This window comes from Anguilla rostrata, chromosome 19 (genome assembly GCF_018555375.3).
Source record: "Anguilla rostrata isolate EN2019 chromosome 19, ASM1855537v3, whole genome shotgun sequence".
Lineage (NCBI taxonomy): Eukaryota > Metazoa > Chordata > Actinopteri > Anguilliformes > Anguillidae > Anguilla > Anguilla rostrata.
Window position 1 is genome coordinate 2,859,911 of NC_057951.1, and position 24,312 is coordinate 2,884,222.

The window sequence follows — 24,312 nt, forward strand, 5'->3', positions numbered from 1 at the left end:
GGGACGCGCGCGCGGAGCTTTACTCCGAGCCGCTGCGGATAGGCCGGATTGCCCGCCTCCTGTCGCCCTCGCGCACCAATCCCCGTGTGGCTTCTTGCCGCAGCTGAAGAAGAAGACCCTGGAAGTGACCGTGTGGGACTACGACCGATTCTCGTCCAACGACTTCCTGGGAGAGGTGAGCGGTGCACTTTGGTGTCTTTGAACTGTGCGGTTACCCTGGCGACACAAATCCCAGTCTTACGTTACATTACATTACATTTATCCAGAGCGACTTACACAACTTTTTACAGAGCATTTACAGAACATTTACACTGCATCCATTTATACGGCTGGACATATACTGAAGCAATGCAGGTTGAGTACCTTGCTCAAGGGTACAGTGGCAGTGTCCTACCTGGGAATCGAACCTGTGACCTTTAGGTTACAAGACCGACTCCTTACCCATTACACTACACTGCCGCCCTGGTTTAGTATATGTATATATGCATCCAGTTTGCTTTTATGATTTATTGATATTCCGTCATATAGGTATATTTTCTATATCTATAGTGCCTTACTAAATATTAGCTATAGTATGGACTATACACAGATGCAAGCGCAGCAGTAAATTAGCTTTAGCATATTTGTGCCCGCAGCTTTTGGAGTTCTAACGGAGCGCGCGTTGGTCCGTAGGTGCTGATCGACCTGTCCAACACGACTCAGCTGGACAACACCCCGCGCTGGCTCCCCCTGAGGGAGCAGAACGAGGGCGCGGACCACGGGACGTCCCGCTCGGGGCCGGGCGGCCAGCAGTCCCCCAAGCCCTCCGTCATCAAGAGCCGGAGCCACGGCATCTTCCCCGACCCGTCCAAGGGTAAGAGGGGGGGGGGGCGCCGCGGGCCCCCTGCCCAAATCTCAGCTCTTCCTTCCTTTTTTCTCTTCTTCTCTCTTTTTGCGTGTATTTCACATCGAAAACTTTCACTACCATGCAGATCTTTTGTTTTAAGTCAACCCCGCCCCCCCCCATGTAACCTTTCAACACTTCAGAGCACATTCCCTCCAGACCTGGATATTGCTGGCTCAATTCCAGGCTGTGTCACTTCCATGACCGGGGGGCTGCGTAGAGTCCTCGCTAGTGTTAGGGATGCAGGACCGGTGGAGGTGGCGACTGGAACCCCTCTGTGCAAATGGCACTGCGGCTCTTTGTCATTCCAAGGCTCCTCGGCGAGGGCGGGGGCTTCAGACTCCAGTCCTGGGGGGCCGCAGTGTATGCGGGTTTAACTCCAGTCCTGGGGGGCCGCAGTGTCTGCAGGTTTAACTCCAGTCCTGGAGGGCCGCAGTGTCTGCGGGTTTAACTCCAGTCCTGGAGGGGCCGCGTGTCTGCGGTTTACTCCAGTCCTGGAGGGCCGCAGTGTCTGCGGGTTTAACTCCAGTCCTGGAGGGCCGCAGTGTCTGCGGGTTTAACTCCAGTCCTGGAGTTGTGGTTTCCTTTCAATCAGCTGCCAATTAAGGCCTTGAGAACAAGGTGTGTGGACTCTTTAGCCAATCAATGACGAATAATTAATCACTCGTGCTGAAACACACCAAAAGCCAGCAGGCACTGTGACCTTCCAGGACTGGAGTTTGAAACCCCTGGGCTGGGGCATCTCCAGCCTCCTGGGCCTTCACAGGGCATCCCCAGCAGAACCCTATTTAAGGCAATGATCGCTCGATCCCAGGCTCACGGGGGTAGAGAGGGGGCAGCTCACAGTGCAGTGGCAGCCATGTTGTTTTTTTCACCTCCAAAGCCGGGGTCACCCAGGGCGAGTGAAGCTTGATAGATCATCTGCCCTTGTGAACTGGGACAGCAGAGAGCCTGTGCGTTTGTCATTGTAATATGAAAGATGCCCAACTAATGGAAAAAGAGACAGAGCCATGTTTCATTATCTTAATTAACTACTCGTATGAGGGATTAACCTGTCAAAAATTAAAAAAAATAAAAGAAAAGGTAGGCCTTATAATCGTACAGAGCTTATTAAATTATTTTTCTAAAGGGGTTGATTCTAAACTCATACAATAAATAATTATGATATATGTACATATAACCATATTTGTCTACAAAACATATGAACAAAGTCGGTTTTTAAAAAATACAGTGTATATCTATAGTAGATGTAGTATCTATAGCTATGCGATAGTAGATATCTATAGTACATGTAGTATCTATAGCTATACGATAATAGATATTTATAGTAGATGTAGTATCTGTAGATATACGATAGTAGATATCTATAGTAGATGTAGCATCTATAGATATACGATAGTAGATATCTGTACTAGATGTAGTACCTATAGGTATACAATAGTAGATATCTATAGTAGATGTAGTATCTATAGATATACCATAGTAGATATCTATAGTAGATGTAGTATCTATAGATATACCATAGTAGATATCTATAGTAGATGTAGTATCTATAGATATACCATAGTAGTATATCTAGATAGTAAGATGTAGTATCTATAAGATAATGATACATATATGTAGATTAGTACCTATAGTATAGATAGTAGACATCTATAGTAGATGTAGTATCTATAGTCTACTATAGTAGTAGTATCTGATATTATAGTAGTATCTATGTATAGTAGAGTCTTGTATAGATCTATACTATGCAATAGTAGATATCTATAGTAGATGGTATATAGCAAATAGTATCTATATAGAGTATATCTATAGATATCATAGTAGATATAGCTATGTGATAGTAGATATCTATAGTAGATGCAGTATCTACTACGATAGTAGATTATAAGATGTATCTATAGTCATTATACGTGATTAGTATCATAGATTACATGTATCACAGTAGATGTAGTATCTATAGATATACCATAGTAGATATCTATAGTAGATGTAGTATTAAATAGAGAAATAGGCTTTTGCGGTTGGTGTGGTGATGTCGAGGCCAATGACAGCCCTGTTGTTTTAGACATGCAGGTGCCCACTATTGAGAAATCTCACAGTAGCCCCGGCAGTTCCAAGCCGTCCTCGGAGGGGCAGGCGCGCTCTCACGGACCGCCCCGCTGTCAGGGCGTCGGCCCGGAGGACGCGGGCGTCGCCATAGCGACCGCCGAAGCAGCCGCCCAGCAGCAGCAGCAGCACCGCCTCCAACCAAGTAAACGGCGCACATGAGTCCCCCCTCCCCCCCACGCCGCCCCCCCTCCCCCCCCAACCCCCAGCATGGCCGCTTGCTCATCATCCGTTGTTCCCTGTAGTCCCCTCCTTCTTTTTTTGTCGTCGTCGTCGTCGGTCCTTCCCTCCGTTTTCCGTTGACCTCGCTCTCTTTAAAAATTTTTTTTTTTTTTTTACTCCCGGCTCTTGAGTTGACCTTTGACCCCCGCCCCCCCATCCCCCCCCACCCCCTCCGTGAACACGGCCTGCTCACGATTGTCCTTCTCTGTGTGCACCTACTTGTGTCAAAAAGGCCTTCACCAAGATCACTTTTGACAAGTTAAATTTATTTATTTATTTATTTATTTATTTTTGTTTACCCTAAAAAAGGGAAGTAGAACTGGCTGTTTCTATAAGGATACTTATCATTTGAATCCACATATATACCAATAAATAGTTATTTTGGAATCTTCAGCGAGTTGCTGAAATTGGGCAAATGTGTTTAGCCCCAAAGTGTAATACTTATTAAAACACTTTAATATTAATAATACTCTATAAATACTTGTTATACTAAAGTAAAAACTTACTAAAAATGAAGCAAATATTGAGACCACATGCAGCTCCGTTCCTGACGCAGATTAATTTAATTTTGTCCAAATAATTCTGAAAAAAATTAAATAAAATTCAATTATGACGAACAAAGCAGCCTGTCACATCTCATTGCAGTGCACCTCTTGATGGGCTCCTATCCAGAAACACGCAGAATAAAATCTAAAATCTACTAAACAGATACTCCGAAACCAGAAAGCATCGCTCTTAAAAATACATCCTCTCGATTGTTCCTGAAACGATCCTTGTCTGAAACGGAACCCGCGACTTCCCCCCGGCTGCCCTGACGATGTCAGCTGAAGAAAAACCTTCGGGACCACGAGCGCCCTTTCCCCACGGTCTCGTTTCCAAGGCCACCGCAAACCCCGCCCCCCTCCTCCCTCCGTCTGTCTTCCTTTCCTTCGACCGGAGTTAGTGAACAGGGCTGGGGTGGCACTCGAATAGTTCCACGTGACAATGGCCTCGGGCCTTCGGTTCCAAGTGCGGCTGGGGCGGGGCGGAGACGGTAGCGCTTGGACCTTCCTTCAGCACACTTTTTTTCCCCCGCCATTTTCTTTCTTTCTTTCTTTCAGAAAGTACTGTACTTTTGACTTCCGCACAGCAGCTACCGAGCCCTTAAACCTAAATCAAACAGCCAGTTTTGAAACTACTCAACCCTTTTGAGCGCCTGTGCATGCCGCGTCTATCCCCCCCCCCCCAAGCCCTCTCTCAACCCCCCCGTCGACCCCCCCCCCCTTCCTTCTTTTGGGTGTGTGGACCATGGGGCGGCCCCCAAAGACGATGAGCCCCGCCCCCCTCTGGGAGGGGCTTTTGCATGTGTGGCCGCCTGCAGTAAGAGGAGTCCATGCGAGGATACACATTCTGGTTTCCATTTCACCCCACCCCCCCCCCCGACCCCCCGACCCCCCCCCCCACGCGCGGGCGGCAGTTCGTAAAAAGAGGCGGCACAGACACAGCCTAGACGGGGTGCCGGCAATTCAAAGGACTCAGTCTGACTATCTGCCCGCGCCGGCCAATGAGAGCAAAGACACGAGTCACCTGACCATCAGGAAAGCGATGTCTGACGGAACTCCGGGCGCGGAAGGAGGTGAGAAACGTGCTTCTCGTCTCGTTGAAAAAACGAGGTTTGAAAAGCGCCCCCCCCCCCCCCCCCCCAAAAAAAAAACTGTTTCCTCTCCGTACTTCATGTTACTAAGAATTTCTCCAAAAGTCCACTAGCAGTTCGCTAAAACCTCAAAGTGAACGTTGGATGACAATCCAGTGGACCTGCTCTTCTGGTTATGGAGATGTTCTACTGTTGTCAAGGCAGTAACCCAATCCGTGGGCGTATATAGGCCTACATTTGCTTGGCTGCACGTCCAACACATGAGTGATTCAGTAATAGCATTTTTCAAGCCTGTAAAGAAAGCGTGAACATGAATTATCTTAGTCTCATTCAAAGACACACATTCCATGTCATTTTTTTTCTTGATTGGTCTACGGCAGCATTGATTAATTAACTCATCTATCTTGTTTTCACAGTACTAACATATTCTTAATTTGACTGAAGGTTTTGCCATTCATTACCGGAGTTACAACAGACATTCATGAATTGCACAATGTTGTCAAAAAACATCCCACTTGGTTTCTTGTTTAATGCATAGGTTAATTTAATGTGTGCACTCGATTAATTTACTGGAGTAAAATAAGATCTAAAGTATAATAGATATAAATGCCTAATTTAAAAAAATAGATGGACTGATGTTATTTAAATAATACAATAAAAAAAACTGGATTGTCAGATTATTGATAATTGGTGGCCATTTGCAATATGATTTGTGTGATTCCAGTCTGATCGCTTATGTGTGGCTTTTGGTACATGCACTGTACTGTGTATCTGTGGGCTGTATGTGTAGGTTTGTTTTATTGGGGTGATACCTGTGTTTGGGTTCTTAGGGGTACTATGTATATGTGTGTTGTATGTGTGGGTTTGTTTCATTCGGGTGTTGTATGTGTGGGTTTGTTTCATTAGAGTGATGTATGTGTGGGTTTGTTTTATTGGGGTGTTGTATGTGTGGGTTTGTTTTATTGGGGTGTTGTGTGTGTGGGTTTGTTTCATTAGGGTGTTGTATGTGTGGGTTTGTTTCATTGGGTTGTTGTATGTGTGGGTTTGTTTCATTAGAGTGATGTATGTGTGGGTTTGTTTTATTGGGGTGTTGTATGTGTGGGTTTGTTTCATTAGGGTGTTGTATGTGTGGGTTTGTTTTATTGGGGTGTTGTATGTGTGGGTTTGTTTCATTGGGGTGTTGTATGTGTGGGTTTGTTTCATTAGGGTGATGTATGTGTGGGTTTGTTTTATTGGGGTGTTGTATGTGTGGGTTTGTTTCATTAGGGTGATGTATGTGTGGGTTTGTTTCATTAGGGTGATGTATGTGTGGGTTTGTTTTATTGGGGTGATACCTGTGTTTGTGTTCTTAGGGGTACTGTGTATCTGTGTGTTGTATGTGTGGGTTTGTTTCATTAGGGTGATGTATGTGTGGGTTTGTTTTATTAGGGTGATGTATGTGTGGGTTTGTTTTATTGGGGTGATACCTGTGTTTGTGTTCTTAGGGGTACTGTGTAGCTGAGATCGCTGTGCTCATGCGCATGCTCAGCGCACAGATGGAGTCTCTCTCTCTGTGTCCTGTGGGTCCGCGGCCTAGCGTCTGCTTGTGTAAGATAAGAGACAAAGCCACCCGCCTCTCCTGCACGCTGTTCGAAAGGGGGGGCCGGTTCCGTCCTTGGAGAGGCGCGCGCTGTTCGAGAGGGGGCCGGTCCTCTCTGCGCGTCGTTTTTAAGTCCGGGGCGTCGCGCCAGAACGCGTGGGCGCGTGAGCTGTGTGGGCGGGCTGAGAGAGCAAAACCCACCAGCCGCAGGAACTGCTGGGATGGGGTCCGTTCCGTTTCGGTTCAGGTAACTCCGGAACGCATCGAAACTCAGCTCCTGAGCTAAATGACGGCCCCCAGTGCTCTGTGAGGATTCGGCATCCTTTCAAATTCAGCGCATTTCCAGAGTGTACCAAACCGACATGGAACTGGCCCCAACCCAGTGCTAAAGGGAGGTGGGTTTGGAGGGTAAAGAGGACGAGTTTGTTGGCTGAACAGGATGAGTATGGTGGCTGAAAAGGGAGGAGTATTTAGGCTGAAGGGGAGGAGTTTGGTAGCTGAAGGGCAGGAGTTTGTTGGCTAAAAGGGCGGGGTTTGGTGGCTGTAAAGGGCAGAGTATTTAGGCTGAAGGGGAGGAGTTTGTTGGCTGAAAGGGCGGGGTTTGGTGGCTGTAAAGGGAGGAGTATTTAGGCTGAAGGGGAGGAGTTTGTTGGCTGAAAGGGCGGGGTTTGGTGGCTGTAAAGGGAGGAGTATTTAGGCTGAAGGGGAGGAGTTTGGTAGCTGAAGGGCAGGAGTTTGTTGGCTAAAAGGGCGGGGTTTGGTGGGTGAAGGGGGGCAGTTTGGTGGCTGAAGGGGAGGGGTTTGGTGGCTGAAAGGGCGGAGTTTGGTGGCTGAAAGGGGGGTTTGGTGGCTGAAGGGCAGGAGTTTGTTGGCTGAAAGGGCGGGGTTTGGTGGCTGAAGGGGGGCGGTTTGGTGGCTGAAGGGGAGAATTTGGTGGCTGAAAGGGCAGAGTTTGGTGGCTGAAGGGGAGGGGTTTGGTGGCTGAAAGGGCGGAGTTTGGTGGCTGAAGGGGAGGGGTTTGGTGGCTGAAAGGGCGGAGTCTGGTGGCTGAAGGGGAGGGGTTTTGTGGCTGAAAGGGCGGAGCCTGGTGGCTGAAGGGGAGGAGTGCGGTTGCACACGTGGTCTTACATTAGAGTGCCATCCATTCCCTGTGCAGCCAGGCCCGGTCACCGAGCGACCGACGACTCCATGACGACGGCCTCCTCCGTCAACAGCCTGGGTGGCAACGACTGCAGTCTGGAGGGGGAGGGCGGAGCCAATGCCGTCGACAGCGCCATCTTCCAGGTCCCTCGCATGTGAGTCCTGCCCCCTTCCCACTCTGCCAGTCAAGGTCTCATCCCTGCCTTCAGCTGAGTTCCTCCAGGCTGGAATTTATACTCCTGAACTTCCGGTCACATGACCACTTCTCTAACAGCCTTTAGCAAATATTTATTCATGTGTTTGAGCTTTTGGTTTGGATAAGCTTTGATTTTGTTTCCGGGTTAAATACATGCATGCATGCATAGCATAGCATAGCATGAAAACGGCAGGTATATTTGAGCCCAGAGGATCATTTCCTGCATAGTTTTTTCATGGAAACAAATGAACAAATACAGATCTGACAGCACTGACGTAAGTTGAAAACAGCAGCCTCCGCTGCAGCCTGGCAGGATTGGTTTAAATGCATATTTGTTGCCATTTGGTAAATTGAGCCCAGACCCCAACAGTCATATATGTAAATACGCTCGATGTGCTTGATGAAAGTGTTCTATTCAACGTTTTTGGCATCATTATATTCTAACAGTTTCACGCAGTATAGTTTTCACTGGATAGTGCAATAAGTAATAATAAGATGATGCTGTAGATGATGATGATGATGATGATGATATTATAATGCTTCTCCGATGTCCATCATCTGTTCTTGTCTTTCGAACAGCGGGAAGCCTCTCCCAAATGGCTCGGACAAGACCAGGGGGCCGGACGCCCTGAAGCCCCCTGTAGGGATTGGAGACGCGGAGGGTAAGGTGCCAGTGCGGCAAATCAAACCCAGATTCAGGCCAGACCGCACTTCACTGTCCGTAAACGCTGTGCCAGGGGAGACACACTGAGGACGTGTCTGATGTTCATTTGGTCTTCTGCGCAGTCGATCTGAGGGGTGCGGAGAGCAGAGTTCATATTGGACGAGTTACGTCTCATACAACCCGTTCATAAAACACGTGTCGTTGTAGTGCCTTGTGGGCGGATCTTTCGGGTCGGGACGTTTTGTCCACATCCCCCAAAAAAAAAAACCTAGAGCCGCTCCAGTGCCTGTCAGCGATGTCATCAGGCCTGAGAACCAGAGTGGTGATGGGGGATAGAGATATCTAATGGTAAATGGACTGCATTTATATAGCGCTTTTATCCAAAGCGCTTTACAACTGATGCCTCTCATTCGCCAGAGCAGTTAGGGGTTAGGTGTCTTGCTCAGGGACACTTCGACACGCCCAGGGCGGGGTTTGAACCGGCAACCCTCCGACTGCCAGACAATCGGTCTTACCTCCTGAGCCGTGTCGCCCCTTCTCTCGCTATCAAACCGGCTGCTCTCCGCCACCGCGGGACAGGAGCGCGATCCGTCTGTCTGCGCTATCGGCACTCGTCTGTTTGACCTTTTCGGGAGCGTTTTTCAGACCTGGGTCTGATGATTATTTCAGCCGGCTTGAAACACACTTGGGACACCGGTAGAATTCCTGTGGATTTTTCATTTTTAAAATGAACTTTGAACTGCAGTGCTTTGAAGACACTTCTTCTTTCCTGTGTACATTTTTGTTCATATAATTTTTGTTGAAAAATTCTCTTGGATTCTGCAGGAGTGTTAAAAGATTTTAGAGCCTTGAAAAGGTTATTTCACCCTGGCTGTGCCTTGTCATCAGGGAGGTCACCAAGCTGAAAATCAGACCAGAGATAAGGGGAGCGGGATATCTCTCTATCGATTGGCCGCTTTCATCTCACAGCCAGTGATGAAATCACTTCCTCTCTGTTGGCTGAGAGAGAAACCCCCCCCCCCCCCCTCACTGATTTACCCTTTCATGGGCCTGTTCGCCTCCGGTCCTCCACGCCGGTGTTCTCGACTGAGTGAAGTACGGCACCGTATCAAACGTCCTGAGCCGATGTGCAGTCTGAATATATTGAGCCAGCAGGCTTTCGTTCACTACGGTAACTGTGGCAATGCATAAATACAGCCTGATAAGCTAAGCTAAGCTAAGCTAAGCTAAGGTAAGATAAGGTATGGTAAAATTCAGTTACACACCGCTTACGCTCCTTACACACGCTCTCCCAATTACACACCGTTTACGCTCCATTACACACTCCCACTATCACTACTCCCAATACACTACGCCCTTACACCGCTACGCTCCCAATTACACACCCGCTTAACGCTCCCAATTACACACCCGCTTAACGCTCCCAATTACACACCCGCTTAACGCTCCCAATTACACACTCGCTTAACGCTCCCAATTACACACCCGCTTAACGCTCCCAATTACACACTCGCTTAACGCTCCCAATTACACACTCGCTTAACGCTCCCAATTACACACTCGCTTAACGCTCCCAATTACACACTCGCTTAACGCTCCTCCCGCAACTTACACACCACTTAACCTCCCAATTACACACCCGCTTAACGCTCCCAATTACACACCCGCTTAACGCTCCCAATTACACACCCCTTAACGCTCCCAATTACACACCTCGCTTAACGCTCCCAATTACACACCCACTTAACGCTCCCAATTACACACTCGCTAACCCAACACGCTAGCTCATCCACCACGCCATCAGCACGCCCAATAAGACCTCACTCCGCCAATTCACCCCTAACCCCAATACCACCGCCCCAATACACCACGCCCACCCACCAATAACCTCCATACACCCCGTCTCACACCAACCCTATCCCACACTACGCATACACCGCACTAATTACAGCCCCAATACCATCGCTACCCAATTACACACCCGCTTACACACTCGCGTTTCCCTGTGGAAAATAAGTCAGCCCTGAGTGGGAGCAATGAGTCGGCATGACAGGGCTTAGCAAGATGCTACCGCGAGCGTGCGAAGACCGGTGTACTGACAGCTCAAACAGAAATACAGCGTGATATATAAGATGCAGGTATAATGAGTCTCGGAGCAGTTTGTGCACAGTTTAACACGGCGTGTGTAATATTAGCTCAAGAGGTGACAGAATGCAGGGGAAGGGATGGCCTAAGTGTTTTAGGAAAATTAGCGCAGAAGCTAATGCTAATTACTGCTGGCTAAGGTTGGCGAGTAGCTCGTTAGCGACGTCGGGTCTCCGCGCGTTGGCGGGTCCTGATGTTTCCTGGCGTGAGGGTGCGAACGAGACCCGAGATGAGAGCGGGCGTCTCTGTATCGCAGCGCTGGATTTAGAGATCCCAGCCGAAACAGACCCATTACAGGGGTAGACAGTGCGGTTTGCCAGGGTGTGTGTCTTCAGTACTGACGAGAGATTTTTTTTTTAAATCTCAGTGTCCAATATCATGCTGCCCTGATGGCAACTCATCACCTGCATCTTCAGTATTAATCCCTTTTGGGGATTAATAAAGTATCTGTCTGTCTCTCTCTAGTCTCTCTGTCTGTTTGTTTGTTGTTGCTGCAGTTACTGGCTATTGCTACTGGAACATTCCGAGAACACTTTCAAGGCAGTACGGAAGATAACTGGAATCTGGTCTGCGCCATGCGAACGTTAATATTGTGTTACTGTCAAATGCTGGTGTTAATTAAGAGCACCTCGAGGTACGATCGCGGCGTCTCTATTTATCCCACTGTCTCGCGGCTTGTAGGGCATGCTGTAAACAAAGGGCTTATTTTTATACAAAAGGCTTATCTCTACACCCCTGTTTAGATACAGTAGATTTCACACAATCGCTGTGATAATAAACCACACCAGTCTGTTCTTTCCTCAGCAAAATAGCATGTGCATTGTGTTCTTTTATGCTCTTTCTCTTAATTCACTCCGACGCGTGGAGTGGCCAGTTTGCCACGCCCTACTTTGCTTTATACATCAACTCAAATCCTGCAGGTCACTGACTATTTTCAGGAATGTTAAGAGCAAGATCATTATTTCCATTGATGAGTAGATTTTGGCAAGTAGCCTGTTTGGTTGAAAGAGTGTGAAAGATCTAAAGGGTTAAAGTGTTTCAGAAGAGTGTGAAAGATCTAAAGGGTTAAAGTGTTTCAGAATAGTGTGAAAGCTCTAAAGGGTTACAGTGTTTCAGAATAGTGTGAAAGATCTAAAGGGTTACAGTGTTACAGAATAGTGTGAAAGATCTAAAGGGTTACAGTGTTTCAGAAGAATGTGAAAGATCTAAAGGGTTAAAGCGTTCCAGAAGAGTGTGAAAGATCTAAAAGGTTAAAGTATTTCAGAAGAGTGTGAAAGATCTAAAGGGTTACAGTGTTTCAGAATAGTGTGAAAGATCTAAAGGTTGAAGTGTTTCAGAATAGCGTGAAAGATCTAAAGGGTTACAGTGTTTCAGAATAGTGTGAAAGATCTAAAGGGCTAAAGTGTTTCAGAATAGTGTGAACGATCTAAAGGGTTACAGTGTTTCAGAATAGTGTGAAAGATCTAAAGGGTTACAGTGTTTCAGAAGAGTGTGAAAGATCTAAAGGGTTAAAGCGTTTCAGAATAGTGTGAAAGATCTAAAGGGTTGAAGTGTTTCAGAAGAGTGTGAAAGATCTAAAGGGTTACAGTGTTTCAGAATAGTGTGAAAGATCTAAAGGGTTACAGTGTTTCAGAAGAGTGTGAAAGATCTAAAGGTTTAAAGTGTTTCAGAATAGTGTGAAAGATCTAAAGGGTTAAAGCGTTTCAGAATAGTGTGAAAGATCTAAAGGGTTAAAGCGTTTCAGAATAGTGTGAAAGATCTAAAGGGTTGAAGTGTTTCAGAAGAGTGTGAAAGATCTAAAGGGTTACAGTGTTTCAGAATAGTGTGAAAGATCTAAAGGGTTAAAGTGTTTCAGAAGAGTGTGAAAGATCTAAAGGGTTACAGTGTTTCAGAAGAGTGTGAAAGATCTAAAGGGTTAAAGCGTTTCAGAAGAGTGTGACAGATCTAAAGGGTTACAGTGTTACAGAAGAGTGTGAAAGATCTAAAGGGTTACAGTGTTTCAGAAGAGTGTGAAAGATCTAAAGGGTTAAAGTGTTTCAGAATAGTGTGAAAGATCTAAAGGGTTACAGTGTTTCAGAAGAGTGTGAAAGATCTAAAGGGTTAAAGTGTTTCAGAATAGTGTGAAAGATCTAAAGGGTTACAGTGTTTCAGAAGAGTGTGAAAGATCTAAAGGGTTACAGTGTTTCAGAAGAGTGTGAAAGATCTAAAGGGTTGCAGTGTTTCAGAAAAGTGTGAAAGATCTAAAGGGTTAAAGTGTTTCAGAAGAGTCATGAAAGATCTAAAGGGTTACAGTGTTTCAGAATAGTGTGAAAGATCTAAAGGGTTAAAGTGTTTCAGAATAGTGTGAAAGATCTAAAACAGTGGTGTCAAACTCGTGCCATGGAGGGCCGTGTGTATGCAGGTTTTCATTCCAGCCTCAGATTTTGATTATATAATTAGTTAAATTATTTGCTGAATTAGGGATGCAGGTTTGTGCACAATGGTGACCCGACGTCTATGGTGACCCGCATTGTCTAAATAAAAATTTTCTTATATTCTGTGCTTCAATGCAGTTAAACGCATATGGCTGAATGAGTAATTGGACTCAATTAAGGCAGCATTAATTGGTTGGAATGAAAACCTGCATACACACGGCCCTCCATGGCACGAGTTTGACACCACTGATCTAAAAGGTTACAGTATTTCAGAATAGTGTGAAAGCTCTAAAGGGTTACAGTATTTCAGAATAGTGTGACAGATCTAAAGGGTTACAGTGTTTCAGAATAGTGTGAAAGATCTAAAGGGTTAAAGTGTTTCAGAATAGTGTGAAAGATCTAAAGGGTTACAGTATTTCAGAATAGTGTGAAAGCTCTAAAGGGTTACAGTGTTTCAGAAGAGTGTGAAAGATCTAAAGGGTTACAGTATTTCAGAATAGTGTGAAAGCTCTAAAGGGTTAAAGTGCTTCAGAAGAGTGTGAAAGATCTAAAGGGTTACAGTATTTCAGAATAGTGTGAAAGCTCTAAAGGGTTACAGTGTTTCAGAAGAGTGTGACAGATCTAAAGGGTTACAGTGTTTCAGAAGAGTGTGAAAGATCTAAAGGGTTGAAGTGTTTCAGAAGAGTGTGAAAGATCTAAAGGGTTACAGTGTTTCAGAAGAGTGTGAAAGATCTAAAGGGTTGAAGTGTTTCAGAAGAGTGTGAAAGATCTAAAGGGTTACAGTGTTTCAGAATAGTGTGAAAGATCTAAAGGGTTGAAGTGTTCAGAAGAGTGTGAAAGATCTAAAGGGTTACAGTGTTTCAGAAGAGTGTAAAAGATCTAAAGGGTTAAGTGTTTCAGAAGAGTGTGAAGATCTAAAGGGTTAAGTGTTTCAGAATAGTGTGAAAGATCTAAAGGGTTACAGTGTTACAGAAAGTGTGAAAGATCTAAAGGGTTACAGGTTTCAGAAGATGTGAAAGATCTAAAGGGTTAAAGCGTTCCAGAAGAGTGTGAAAGATCTAAAAGGTTAAAGTATTTCAGACGAGTGTGAAAGATCTAAAGGGTTACAGTGTTTCAGAATAGTGTGAAAGATCTAAAGGGTTGAAGTGTTTCAGAAGAGTGTGAAAGATCTAAAGGGTTAAAGTGTTTCAGAATAGTGTGAAAGATCTAAAGGGTTACAGTGTTTCAGAATAGTGTGAAAGATCTAAAAGGCTGAAGTGTTTCAGAAGAGTGTGAATGATCTAAAGGGCTAAAGTGTTTCAGAAGAGTGTGAAAGATCTAAAGGGTTACAGTGTTTCAGAAGAGTGTGAAAGATCTAAAGGGTTAAAGTGTTTCAGAATAGTGTGAAAGATCTAAAGGGTTGAAGTGTTTCAGACGAGTGTGAATGATCTAAAGGGTTAAAGTGTTTCAGACGAGTGTGAAAGCTCTAAAGGGTTAAAGTGTTTCAGGCTGTGCGTTTGGCCCAGCCCCGCCCATCTCTGCGCCTTCCACGTCCCAGCAGGAAGTGCTCTGCCCGGAGCACGCACTGCTCCGTAACTCCACTCACATCCGGCAGCACGTAGGAGCCCCGGCAGGGGTGTTGCGTGGACTTCTGTGCCCTGGACAAATGCAGGGCCCCTGTGGGCCCCCTTCCCCGTTTTGAGGGCCCCCTCAAAACGATGTTATTAAAGTGGCTAACGTGGCTGTGCATTTAAATGTGCGAATCCTTGTTTCCCTTTTGTGCAAGATAGTTACCACAATTCTGCCTTTCCTTTAAGTCTTTAACTGGCGTGCAGTCGACCCTGAAGATGTAGCGCCTGTGATCGATGAGTCACATGATGGCTGCTGTCATTAAGGATGATTGGCTAAAAATAACCGTTCATGTGAATCCTTGGTGTCTTAGGCCGCATTAAGACAGCGCTGGGATTTTTTTTGGACCAATATGCCCTGGCTTATACAGTGCACAGTGAATATAATATAACACTGATATACAGTGAAGTCGGTATAGGGGTGTTCGAGTTAGCTGACCAAAAGCCCTTGTTTATTTTCTGTTGATCTAAGACCCTGTGGTGACCCTGAGAGCCGGACTGGTGGAAACGTAGTCCAGATCTGCGGTTTTATTGACTTGGGTACCGTCTCAAACCTTCATTACAGCATTTCAGACGGCCCAGGCCCGAGGCTGCTTTTCATTCCAGCTTCCCAGAGATCACATTTTACACATGAGTGGGTACGCAGGCAGGGCCTCGCATACAGACGCATAACGGACTGTGATAGTGCAGGCCAGGGCTTTCATCGCTGAGAAAATCCCTTCGGAGTTGCGCAACACTCACGTGACGGTTGAGCGTTGCCGCCTTCTGTAGATTTGGCTCCACCTAGAGGAGGTTTGTTGCACGTAAAATTCTGTCCCTGAAAGTCATGGATTACGATGCGAGCGTTCTAACTTTGCAGTTGGGAATTCAGTATAAGCCAGTATGTCTTACCGAAATACTGTTGCGTTAGTCTGCTGTCAGTTCATTAATGAATGACTATACTGAGTGAGCACTCAGCTCTTTCTACTGCTGAATGTGTTCCTGGGTCAGAATCAACTTTTTTCCCCCCACTAAGTGGTTGGGACTGTTTTGGGGGGTGGGCCTAGCTGCATTTTGGGGGTGGGGCTATGTTTTTAAGCTGGTCTCAGATCTGTGTTCCAGGCAGGAAAATTCCCAGAGCTTTGTGACATCACACCCCTGATTGTGAAGTGAGAAGTACTGGGGCAGCCAGAATGCAGGGAGGGGCCAGTGAACAGACAAACTGAGTGCGTGCAGAGGGGCAAGGGGGAGGGGCCAGTGAAGAGACAAACTGAGCGTGTGCAGAGGGGCGAGGGGGAGGGGCCGGTGAACAGACAAACTGAGCGTGTGCAGAGGGGCGAGGGGGAGGGTCCAGTGAACAGACAAACTGAGCGCGTGCAGGGTGGAGGGGCCAGTGAACAGACAAACTGAGCACGTGCAGAGGGGCGAGGGGGAGGGGCCGGTGAACAGAAAAACTGAGCGCGTGCAGAGGGGCAGGGGAGGGCCAGTGAAGAGACAAACTGAGCGTGTGCAGAGGGGCGAGGGGAGGGTCCAGTGAACAGACAAACTGAGCGCGTGCAGGGTGGAGGGGCCAGTGAACAGACAAACTGAGCCGTGCAGAGGCGAGGGAGGGCCGTGAACAGAAAAACTGAGCGCGTGCAGAGGGGCGAGGGGGAGGGGCCGGTGAGTGAGATCAGGTAGATCTCGGGGGACCGCCTGTGTTAAGAGTTCTACAGATGGCCAGGTGCAGCTCGTTAGCACACGCCTCATAGCGCAGTTCCAGTGGTCGCCATGGTCACCGCGACTTGTCTTCTCAAACCGTGTGGATTCTGTAACAACCAAGCCAAGAGCTGTGTGTGATAAAGAGATATAAGACAGGGACAGTAGGCCAGACGCAGACTACAGTCAGCAACCCTGTGTATTCTGTAACAACCAAGCCAAGAGCTGTGTGTGATAAAGAGATCTAAGACAGGGACAGTAGGCCAGACGCAGACTACAGTCAGCAACCCTGTGTATTCTGTAACAACCAAGCCAAGAGCTGTGTGCGATAAAGAGATATAAGACAGGGACAGTAGGCCAGACGCAGACTACAGTCAGCAACCTGTTATTCGTAACAACCAAGCCAAGAGCTGTGTGCGATAAGAGATATAAGACAGGACAGTAGGCCAGACGCAGACTACAGTCAGCAACCCTGTGTATTCTGTAACAACCAAGCCAAGAGCTGTGTGCGATAAAGAGATATAAGACAGGGACAGTAGGCCAGACGCAGACTACAGTCAGCAACCCTGTGTATTCTGTAACAACCAAGCCAAGAGCTGTGTGTGATAAAGAGATATAAGACAGGGACAGTAGGCCAGACGCAGACCACAGTCAGTCACAGTTATACCGCATACAGAGGAGGCTGACAGACAGCCAGGTGGAAGTACCACTCATATCAGATGGGACTGTAAATTGAACTGACACCATTGGTCATACTGGCATTCAGACAAACGACTGAATTTTACAGGATGTTTAGAAACGCATGAATCGAGCGGCAGGAAGGTAGACTGAACGGTGCTCTGAATGGATGTGCAACTGATTTTGTGGCTAATTATGAGGGAACTGCATCTGAGACAAGACTGCAGTCGTATCCTGATAGAATTTTCCGGAAAAATCGTATTTAATTTATGGTAATTGTTTGACTCATTTTAAAAGCACAGAGAAGGACCGTGCGGTTTAATTAAAACACAGCTCGGTCTATACGCTGGTAATTAGTATTGTGCGTGCAGTAATTACTGTACGTTTTTTTTTTTTCCTGAAGAAACACCCGGAAAGCTGCAGCCAGTTTTGACGGCGTGATTTGCATTCGAAAGAGGAGCGATCGGAAGCAGGTCCAAACCCTGGAGACCATATCCGCGATAACGATACGAAAACCGCTCGAGCGTCTGTAGCTCCGGCGCTAACGTTCATTACCGCTAGCGTAATTACGCCGTTCGTTTCCGTGGCGCCGGTGCGTCGGGCGTCGTAAGAGCGGCCCGCGAACGGCTCCCGCCGCTTCCTGCCTCCCTCACGGCGGCTCGCGTGGCCGCGGGGAGCGATAGGAGGCGGCCGCCGGAAAGGCGGGGCCTAAAGCGTCGTGAAGGCACCCGCCGCTTTGCTGATTGGTGCGACAGGACCTAGAAACCTGGGTGACCCCTTCCTGTACCTCCCATAGCAGATTCTGTACACCCGCCACACGCTCAGCTTGTGCTCTGAGCACGAAGCTGAAACATTCCAATTTGGTGCATCTTATGAATATTAATGAAGGGGGTGTGGTCAATAACCATAACTTGGCAAGGGATGTTTCTTCTTGTCCCTGTCAACCTCCCGTAGTTGGGAAGAAGAGAGAATGGAAAGAACTGGCCATTTACAGTATCTTAGTGCCAGTGGTACCCACTGTAATTCTGATTGCTGATAAATTAGTCCAATGGGCTGAGCTTATATCCAGGAAGCGTGTCCTCATTCATTGTTATGAATTGCTTCAGAGGAGAGGCGTTTTTGGTCAAAGACAAGTGCTGGCTGGCAGGACTCTTTTTTTTTTAGATGATAACTAGATTCGTGGAAAGGAATAATGCTTTATTAATAAAAGAATCACTAACTTGTTTCTCCTGTGGGTGCTTTGCAATGCTCCCGATCTGGCTCTTCTTTCACACTATAAAATGCCAGTTGTTGCTTTTTATTTATTTTGTACCAGTGGTGCAGTTTAGTACATCAGAACTCCCAGCTAAACCAGAGAGTCTCATCTGTTTGTTGATGATTGTGAGCTAAGTAGAGATTTCAGACCGGAGACATAGGCAAGGTGCCTGAATGGCGGTTTCTGTGCTCTGTATTGATTCTGTAATAGTCCCTTGCGGAATGTCCATCACAGCGGTATTGACCAATGAGAACGTGCCTTTCATCCAAGACCGATGATGGTGATTGGCTTCGCTAGTTGTCCAATCTGTTTTATGTCTTTTGACCTCTGAGCAGTTTAGCAGCTGAGTCTCTCTTTTCTCCATTAACCTGTGAAAATCACTTCCTGCTTAAATAGTCTACTCAAGGCATTCCGATCAATCCGGCAATCCTTTATTATTAAGCAAGTAAATAAGCCTTGACGATAGCATCGATCCAGCTCTGAATATTAACGGCTTCCCTCTGCAATTACTGTACAGAATGATTTAAGTACTGCGTTAATGATGAAGAATACATATTTTTTGGTATGGCGTGTGCCCTTATTCCCAAGGGACTCGCTTGGCTTGCATATTTGGATATTATCTGTTCATACGACTGGATATTTCTCTGAAGCTTTTCACAGTAAGCACTTTGAACAAGAACAACTGCAGTGGCCCAATGGGAATCGAACCTGCAACCGTCATTTATGTTTGAGTCTGCTTGTGCTTGTCTGTGTGTGTGTGAGAGAGAGAGAGAGATAGAGAGATTGTGTGTAAATATATACGTTATGAGATTGTGTGTGAGTTTGTGTGTGTAAATATGTGCATTATGAAGGGATTTACATGCAAACACAAATATTCATATTAAGTGTAACATGTCACATGTATGTTGTTTTCAGGCTTTTTGCCTGATGATGTTCAGTGTGCGTGCCGGTCGCGCGTTTAGATAGCAGCTGGGGTCAGCACGTCCTGTTTCTTCCACACCGCGTGACGCCGAGCGCATTAACATAACGAGGAGCTAACGAGGAGCTCTGTAACGGGAGCTGGCGAACCCGACGCGGGGGGGTCAGCGGAAACGCGAGAGCCGTTTCCACGGGCTAACCGTCGAGCCGAGGGAGCGGACGCCGCTCGGCTCTCCCTCCATTACGGCTCCAGGGCGTTCACACCGGTCAGGTGACTCCTCCATTATGGCTCCAGGGCGTTCACACCGGCCAGGTGACTCCTCCATTACGGCTCCTGGGCGTTCACACCGGTCAGGTGACTCCTCCATTACGGCTCCAGGGCGTTCACACCGGTCAGGTGACTCCTCCATTACGGCTCCAGGGCGTTCACACCGGTCAGGTGACTCCTCCATTACGGCTCCAGGGCGTTCACACCGGTCAGGTGACTCCTCTATTACGGCTCCAGGGCGTTCACATCGGTCAGGTGACTCCTCCATTACGGCTCCAGGGCGTTCACACCGGTCAGGTGACTCCTCCATTACGGCTCCAGGGCGTTCACACCGGTCAGGGTGACTCCTCCATTACGGCTCCAGGGCGTTCACACCGGTCAGGTGACTCCTCCATTACGGCTCCAGGGCGTTCACACCGGTCAGGTGACTCCTCCATTACGGCTCCAGGGCGTTCACACCGGTCAGGTGACTCCTCTATTACGGCTCCAGGGCGTTCACATCGGTCAGGTGACTCCTCCATTACGGCTCCAGGGCGTTCACACCGGTCAGGGTGACTCCTCCATTATGGCTCCAGGGCGTTCACACCGGTCAGGTGACTCCTCCATTATGGCTCCAGGGCGTTCACACCGGTCAGGTGACTCCCTCCATTATGGCTCCAGGACGTTCACACCGGTCAGGTGACTCCTCCATTACGGCTCCAGGGCGTTCACACCGGTCAGGGTGACTCCTCCATTACGGCTCTAGGGCGTTCACACCGGTCAGGTGACTCCTCCATTACGGCTCCAGGGCATTCACACTGGTCAGGTGACTCCTCCATTACGGCTCCAGGGCGTTCTGAATCTGTAGGCTGTGACCTCCTCTGGCTTTTGTTTCTTGTTGTACGTCTTGCGGTTGTTTGCTGAAATTTGTGTGTTTGTCTGCTGAAAGTCGTGTGTTTGTCTGCTGAAAGTCGCGTGTTTGTCTGCTGAAAGTCGCGTGTTTGTCTGCTGAAAGTCGCGTGTTTGTCTGCTGAAAGTCGCGTGTTTGTCTGCTGAAAGTTGCGTGTTTGTCTTCTGAAAGTCGTGTGTTTGTTTGCTGAAAGTTGTGTGTTTGTCTGCTGAAAGTTGCTTGTTTGTCTGCTGAAAGTCGTATGTTTGTTTGCTGAAAGTCATGTGTTTGTCTGCTGAAAGTTGTGTGTTTGTCTGCTGAAAGTTGTGTGTTTGTCTGCTGAAAGTTGTGTGTTTGTCTGCTGAAAGTCGTGTGTTTGTCTGCTGAAAGTCGCGTGTTTGCTGAAAGTTGCGTGTTTGTCTGATGAAAGTTGCGTGTTTGTCTGCTGAAAGTCGTGTGTTTGTCTGCTGAAAGTCGCGTGTTTGTCTGCTGAAAGTCGCGTGTTTGTCTGATGAATGCTCGCGGGCGAGCTTTCACGCGGACCTCTCGGCCCATACGAGGGCGGGCCTGTCGATCGGGGCGCGCTCCATGGGGCCCTCAGCGGCCTGAGCTCCTGACATCAAAGGCGGTTCCTCGCATCGAACGATTCACAGCCTCTGGGTGCATGCACTGTATGATATGATCTGATAATAAAATGATTGCTCAGTTCAACTCGCTCAGTTTTTCATTACATTACATTCATTTGGCTGACGCCTTTATCCAAAGTGACGTACAAAAAAGTGCATTTTCATGATTGTAGACAACTACTGAACATAGGTTCAGTAAGTTTTCCCCATGTCTTACCACCTACATACCCACCTTTCCCCCCCCCGCAGGTAAAACGCAGATGATGGGGGAGATCAAAATTGCCCTGAAGAAGGAGCTGAAGACAGAGGGGGAGCAGCTCATCGTGGAGATCCTCCAGTGCAGGAACATCACCTACAAATTCAAGACCCCCGACCACCTCCCAGGTAGGCCCCCCCGCCCACAGGCCGCGCTTCGGGACGTCGCTGCAACGTCGCGGGGACGTTGTGAGAACGTTGCACGTGAGCCTGAGTCTGAACCTGAGTTGAGTTCGTGTGTCCCATCTCTTCTAATGGGCGTTCTTTGTCTTGGTTGCGTGCCGCAGAGCCAAAGCTCTAGCTAGCGCCACGGTGAGATTAGCTGCATTCGGAGCGCTAGCTCTGATTCACTCTAGCTAGCGCCGCAGTAAGATTACCAGCATTCGGAGCGCTAGCTCTGATTCGCTCTAGCTAGCGCCACGGTGAGATTAGCTGCATTCGGAGCGCTAGCTCTGATTCACTCTAGCTAGCGCCGCAGTAAGATTACCAGCATTCGGAGCGCTAGCTCTGATTCGCTCTAGCTAGCGCCACGGTGAGATTAGCTGCATTCGGAGCGCTAGGTCTGATTTACTGTAGCTAGCGCCGCGGTAAGATTACCAGCATTCGGAGCGCTAGCTCTGATTCGCTCTAGCTAGCGCCACGGTGAGATTAGCTGCATTCGGAGCGCTAGGTCTGATTTACTGTAGCTAGCGCCGCGGTAAGATTACCAGCATTCGGAGGGCTAGCTCTGATTTGCTCTAGCTAGCGCCGCAGTGAGATTAGCTGCATTCGGAGCGCTAGCTCTGCTTTGCTCTAGCTAGCGCCGCGGTGAGATTAGCTGCATTCGGAGCGCTAGCTTTGCTTTGCTCTAGCTAGCGCCGCAGTAAGATTACCAGCATTCTGAGCGCTAGCTCTAATTCGCTCTAGCTAGCGCCGCGGTGAGATTAGCTGCATTCGGAGCGCTAGCTTTGCTTTGCTCTAGTTAGCGCCGCGGTAAGATTAGCTGCATTCAGAGTGCTAGCTCTAATTCGCTCTAGCTAGAGCCGCAGTAAGATTAGCTGCATTCGGAGCACTAGCTCTGATTTGCTCTAGTTCTGTGTGGTGTAGGCCGGTGGTTCCCCTAGCCTCTCCTGGGGGACCCCCAGCCCGATCCAGCTATTGGATGTGTTCCACCTCCAGCACACCTGATGCTGTTAATCAAGCCCTTAATTAGTAGCATCAGGTGTGCTGGTGGTGGAACACATCAAACCCCTGGATCCGGCTAGAGGTCCCTGAGGAGGGGTTGGGGAACCCCCTGCTACAGGCGATCACTTCTACTCCTGAGCTCCAGGTTCATTCCGCACACTCCAAAATGTGCAGAGCGATTTGAAAAAACTTCACTGAACCTGATGGCAAGCATTAACACTTACCTCAACGCTTTGCAAGTACTGAAGCATGAACATCACTGCGGAAAGTTGAACTATTCTGCTGCAGAGATACCAATGCATGGTATTCCACTGGAAAAACGAAGTTAGCAAAGACTTAACCTTTGTTGCGATGTGCAGTGCGTAGCCACTGAGAAAACGGTGCTCTAGCTAGCGCCGCGGTGAGATTAGCTGCATTCGGAGCGCTAGCTCTGATTCACTCTAGCTAGCGCCACAGTAAGATTAGCTGCATTCGGAGCGCTAGCTCTGATTCGCTCTAGCTAGCGCCGCGGTGAGATTAGCTGCATTCGGAGCGCTAGCTCTGATTCGCTCTAGCTAGCGCCGCGGTAAGATTAGCTGCATTCGGAGCGCTAGCTCTGATTCGCTCTAGCTAGCGCCGCGGTGAGATTAGCTGCATTCGGAGCGCTAGCTCTGATTCGCTCTAGCTAGCGCCGCGGTGAGATTAGCTGCATTCGGAGTGCTAGCTCTGATTTACTCTAGCTAGCGCCGCGGTGAGATTAGCTGCATTCGGAGTGCTAGCTCTGATTCACTCTAGCTAGCGCCGCGGTGAGATTAGCTGCATTCGGAGTGCTAGCTCTGCTTTGCTCTAGCTAGCGCCGTGGTAAGATTAGCTGCATTCGGAGCGCTAGCTCTGATTCGCTCTAGCTAGCGCCACGGTAAGATTAGCTGCATTCGGAGCGCTAGCTTTGCTTTGCTCTAGCTAGCGCCACGATAAGATTAGCTGCATTCGGAGCGCTAGCTCTGATTTGCTCTAGCTCTGTGTGGTGTAAGCCGGTGGTTCCCCTAGCCTCTCCTGGGGGACCCCCAGCCCGATCCAGCTATTGGATGTGTTCCACCTCCAGCACACCTGATGCTGTTAATCAAGCCCTTAATTAGTAGCATCAGGTGCGCTGGTGGTGGAACACATCAAACCCCTGGATCCGGCTGGTGGTCCCTGAGGAGGGGTTGGGGAACCCCCTGCTACAGGCGATCACTTCTACTCCTGAGCTCCAGGTCCATTCCGCACACTCCAAAATGTGCAGAGCGATTTGAAAAAACTTAACTGAACCTGATGGCAAGCATTAACACTTACCTCAACGCTTTGCAAGTACTGAAGCATGAACATCACTGCGGAAAGTTGAACCCATGTCCTGCTGCAGAGATACCAATGCATGGTATTCCACTGGAAGCTAGCAAAGACTTAACCTTTGTTACGATGTGCAGTGCGTAGCCACTGAGAAAACGGCCGCTCTCTTTGTCAGACCTGTACGTGAAGCTCTACGTGGTCAACGTGGCGACGCAGAAGCGAGTGATCAAGAAGAAGACGCGGGTGTGCCGGCACGACCGGGAGCCGTCCTTCAACGAGACGTTCCGCTTCGCCATGAACCCCGCGGGGCACTCCATCCAGGTACGGCCCCGGGGGACGGGCCGCCGGCTCCTCCAGGGGAGCGCGTCCTGAGACATACAGCAGAGGAAAGAGCCTCATAACTGGGCCACCTTTCTCCCTTTGACTGCTCTGTGAACAGAATTTTAAAAGTTAAGCAGTCAGTCAGCGTTTCGACTGAACGTTAATGAGTATTAATCGGGCCTTGCACTGCCTGGAAAGTGAGCGAGAATGTTTTAGAGAATTAGGAAGATGTCGGACTGGCTTAATTCAAACCGCATTGTTGTTTTCCTAGGGCAAATAATATGTGTTGTCTCGTTATTCACGCTATTTGCGTTTTGGGGCCCACCAAACATTTCGTATCGATTAAAACAGGAGAATTGTTGAAGTACAAACATCAGTAGAAAAG

The 24,312-nt window shown here is 48.1% G+C and overlaps 1 protein-coding gene across 1 annotated transcript in view; it reads left to right on the plus strand.

Moving 5' to 3' along the window:
• LOC135246029 (protein piccolo-like) overlaps nucleotides 1-24,312 on the plus strand; it is a 118,953-nt gene that overhangs the window by 90,437 nt on the left and 4,204 nt on the right. The window contains exons 21-28 of the mRNA XM_064319521.1: nucleotides 104-175; nucleotides 673-853; nucleotides 2,952-3,137; nucleotides 4,575-4,829; nucleotides 7,583-7,721; nucleotides 8,342-8,424; nucleotides 21,132-21,266; nucleotides 23,782-23,927. Of these exons, the coding sequence (XP_064175591.1) occupies nucleotides 104-175; nucleotides 673-853; nucleotides 2,952-3,137; nucleotides 4,575-4,829; nucleotides 7,583-7,721; nucleotides 8,342-8,424; nucleotides 21,132-21,266; nucleotides 23,782-23,927 (1,197 nt within the window). The remainder of the gene's footprint in view (nucleotides 1-103; nucleotides 176-672; nucleotides 854-2,951; nucleotides 3,138-4,574; nucleotides 4,830-7,582; nucleotides 7,722-8,341; nucleotides 8,425-21,131; nucleotides 21,267-23,781; nucleotides 23,928-24,312) is intronic.